At 45.0% G+C, this 4,224-nt stretch overlaps 1 protein-coding gene across 1 annotated transcript in view; it reads left to right on the top strand.

The window, feature by feature from the left end:
- The first annotated feature begins 1,647 nt into the window (after positions 1-1,647).
- Positions 1,648-4,224, top strand: part of RPS6KB1 (ribosomal protein S6 kinase B1) — a 49,130-nt gene continuing 46,553 nt past the window's right edge. Inside the window, exon 1 of the mRNA XM_049771776.1 lies at positions 1,648-1,834. Within this exon, the coding sequence (XP_049627733.1) occupies positions 1,694-1,834 (141 nt within the window). The 5' untranslated portion in view covers positions 1,648-1,693. The remainder of the gene's footprint in view (positions 1,835-4,224) is intronic.

Raw genomic sequence — 4,224 nt, 5'->3', positions numbered from 1 at the left:
CAACCACTAAAAAAAAAAAAAAAAAGATAAAATAAGTGAGCCAGTCAACGTGTAATAGAAAAATAGAGATTAGAAGAACTATATTAACAAAGAAAAACATTTCACTTATTAATGTATACACCAATTAAACATAATTTTTTCTCTATAGTGTGGGGATTTAGGATTTGCTTTTCTCAAATGCATTTTACGCGATGATCAATTGTTTCCTAATTTTCATTTGTAGTTATTCTCTTACTAAGTATACATTTTAAACAAACTGAAAATATGAATATTTTGAGTGAGAGAGAAAGACAGAGAGAGAAAACACATTAGGGGTAGGGTAGCCTTGCACTTAGTCAAGTCAAGTACCCAGATTCAATCTTCAGTACCACATATGCACCACTCTACTCCAGCAATATGCGTGATTCCTGAGCACAGAGCCAGGAATAAGCTCTCAGTACTGCCAGGTGTGGCCTAAAAACACTTAAAAAAAAAAAACTTAAAAAATTTCAAAACAAATGTTAATTGAAAGCATTAGTACAGTTCAACAACGTACAAATCAGTTAAAAAATGCACACTTAAATGATATTAATTTTCTTTTCTAAATAATGACTTGCTTTCTTCACCTTCTTTTGTTCTTCTGTTTACATTTTTTTGTTTTGTTTATGTTGGGACTGCACCCAGCTACGGTCAGAGGTTACTCCTGGCTTTGTGATCAAGGATCACTCCTGGCCGTGCTTGGGGGACCAGATGGGATGCGGAGGGTGGAACCCACTAGTTGTTCTCTCGGTCTGGCCCCACCAATCACCTTTCTAGCCCCATAACTGTGAGAGTGCTTACAAGAGTGTTCGACAAGAGAGAGGAAGCTGAGAAAAAAACAAAAACAAAAACAAACCAAGATGAAATAGTAGAGCAACTTTTCACTATTTTTAAAACATTAAAGACAACTTTTAATAACTACCTCCCACTAGATCTATGCAAAGAGCGTGTAAAACTTGCAAGATTCTCTGCTTGCATGTTTCAAACAACTATGCAAACTGATATCATGATTGCAAATTAGATATCATTATTCTCATGTTACAGAGAAGAAAGCAGGTTCATAAAGACTGTACTTTTTTCGAAAGACCTCTGAACTAGAAAATAACAAAACCCAAACCCACGTGCCCCACCACCAAGAGTTAAAAGCAGGAGTTCCAACTCTTCACCCTCACTCACAGAAGCCCCCGGACCAGCCGTTTCAAACCTGTTCCAACTCCAGCTAGCCAACCCTCTCATTCTACGCATGCTCACTATCAAAAGCACCCCTCATTTTTTTTTTTTTTTTTAAACCATCCTACGGAGAACGAATGCGCATGTCCCACAAACCAAGTGTTAGAGCTGGCTTTCCAGATAGGTTCACTACGCATGTTCAGTTAAGCCACTTGAGCCCCAGCACGCATGCTCCCTGTTGCTGAGCCGCTTTAGACGCTAACGCGCATGCTCCGAATACGAAGCGCGACTTCGAGTGTGGTTCTGCGCATGTCTGCCCGGACATGACACGGCCGACGATAGTTCTACGCATGAGCGGTGCCCACAGTTGGGCTTCACAGAGCTTCAGTACGCATGCTCCGTAGCGAACTGGAAGCGCCTGTCTAGGCCCTAGGCGCAGACGCACTCCGCCTAAGCAGCCGATGATGGCGGCCGCGGTGGTGGTGTCTGCGGCGGGTCCGGGCCCATGAGGCGACGACGGAGGCGGGACGGCTTTTACCCAGCGCCAGACTTCCGAGACCGGGAAGCTGAGGACATGGCAGGAGTGTTCGACATAGACCTGGACCAGCCGGAGGACGCGGGCTCTGAGGAGGAGTTGGAGGAGGGGGTGAGGCCCGGGGTCCCGGGGTGGGGTTGGGGTGGAGGCCCCGAGGTGACAGGCCAGGCAGCCCGGTGGGTCTGAAAGCTGGAGACCCGGGGAGGTGCTGGAGGAGCTGAGGGAGGCCTCCGTGCAGGGCCCCGATCCTGGGGATCTGGGCCCCTAAGGTGTGGTGAGTCCTCTGCGGGGTTGGCAGGTTCAGGATCTTCCCCTGCAGGCAGCCCCATGGAGTTGGTGCAGGGAACGAGAAAGGGGCCCGTGGTTCAATTCCTAGAGCTGCTGGACTTGAGAGTTTCGGGGTGCATGTTGGATCGCATGGGGGGCTGAGGGGACCGCGCCCGTTGGGTGTCCGTCCGTCTCCGTCCGTCCGTCCGGTCATTGCAGGTGAAAGCGCGTTGCAATGCAAGCCTTGGCGTTGCAAGACTTAAGAATTTTCTGTCTGCAGATCTCCCACTCCCAACCCTGTCTCTCTCCTCTCGGCCCGTCGCTTCTCTCCTAGCAAAGCGCTCAGCTGTTAGAAATGACAGCTGAAAACTTCTGTCCGGAGTAAGCGCTGCTTGCTGCTGCTGTTCCCAGCATCAGGAGTTTTATTTAGGGAGCAGGGGGGCTCTCGCTCTGCTGCATCTTCTCCAGGGTTGGTTGGTTTGCCTTTTTTTTTTTTTTTTTTTTTAGTAACCCCCTTTCCGTGTGACCACAGCCCTGCCTCCTTTCCAAGAGCATTTATAATAATACACGGTACTTATGACTTACTTTTTCTCCCCCCTACCCCAGTTGAAAATGTCTACATTAAAAAAATACTTTATGTAATTTGGGGATTGGGAAAAAAAAACTGTTGACAGCTGTGATTTAGCTTGCCAAAAATAATTTGCTTGAACAGAGAACTTGTGAATGGTAGTGTGAGGGCTTTCCGTGCTGTAATGGAGGCTACTAAATTTAGAATCTTTTTTTTTCTTTCCCCTAATGCAAAGTTGGTTTTCGCCTTGGCTGTCTTAGTACTTATTCTCTATTTAATATAGTTGTTGCTTTTTTTCCCTCTCAGGAGAAACGTATGAGAAAAAAATATCTTATATGGTTCTTGCCTGAAGTTTTAAGATTGTTTTGTCACACTAAGTCATTGCCTCTGAGCAAATGATCATTAATTTTAGCCTTGAAATAATTCAATTCTGAATTCAGTTGTTTAGATGCTTAAAAGTGTTAATGACAGATGTCAGGTATTTATTTATTCTAACTGCAAAAGGCGCTGCCCTATATTTCCCTAACTTGATTTTCCTCTTTAGGAAAGTAAATTGGCCCCTGCTTGCTCACAAAAGATTCTAAATAAACTTTGAAAACTTTAAGAAACTTTTTTTTTGTTTGTTTTTGGGTCACACCCGGCAGCGCTCAGGGGTGACTCCTGGCTCTATGCTCAGAAATGGCTCCTGGCAGGCTCAGGGGACCATATGGGATGCCCGGATTCAAACCACCACTCTTGCATGCAAGGCAAACTCCTTTTATCCATGCTATCTCTCCGGCCCCAAGAAACTTAAGTAGGCTAAAAATAATACTGTTTATTCTTTTGGGGGAAGGGGGGGGTCCATATCCGGCAATGCTCAGGAATTACTCCTGGCTCTGCACTCAGGAATCACTCCTGATAGTGCTCAGGGGGATGATAGAGATGCCAGGGATTGATCCGAACTCAATAGGTTGCGAACTCAGTAGGTTGCGTGGAAGGCAAGCATCTTATCCGCTGTACTATCTCTCTGGCTCGATACTGTTTTTTGTTTGTTTGTTTGTTTTTGTTTTTTGGGCCACACCCTTTTAATTCTCCTTGCTAAGCGCTCAGTAATTGCCCCAGGCTTGGGGGGGACCATAACCACCAACGCGGTCCTTCCTTGGCTAGCGCTTGCAAGGCAGACCTCTAGCGCCACTTCACCGGCCCCTGTTTTTTTTTTTTTTTTTTTTTAGCAGTGAAGTAGGTCACAGTTTGGAGGGTGGGTATTGAGATCATGTACCTTATGTATTTGGGTCCAAAAATACAGATAGTGTCTTAAATATATTACATTTTAAAACTTCTTTCACTACATATACACCATACTTTATCAGTTATATTGTCTCTATATAATAGTGACTTTGGAAAATGCAGAATAGAAAACTACATAGGAAGGCAATCTTTAGTAGTAAGAATTTACAGGTTCTGAATTTATCGAATTAAAGGAGATCAGATTAAAGGAATAAAATACTGTATTAAGATACTGTATTATGCCTTAAAATACCATATTATGGGCCCGGAGAGATAGCACAGCGGCGTTTGCCTTGCAAGCAGCCGATCCAGGACCTAAGGTGGTTGGTTCGAATCCCAGTGTCCCATATGGTCCCCCGTGCCTGCCAGGAGCTATTTCTGAGCAGACAGCCAGGAGTAA

Source organism: Suncus etruscus, chromosome 1 (assembly GCF_024139225.1).
Source record: "Suncus etruscus isolate mSunEtr1 chromosome 1, mSunEtr1.pri.cur, whole genome shotgun sequence".
NCBI lineage: Eukaryota > Metazoa > Chordata > Mammalia > Eulipotyphla > Soricidae > Suncus > Suncus etruscus.
This window is presented reverse-complemented; position numbering and strand designations above follow the sequence as displayed.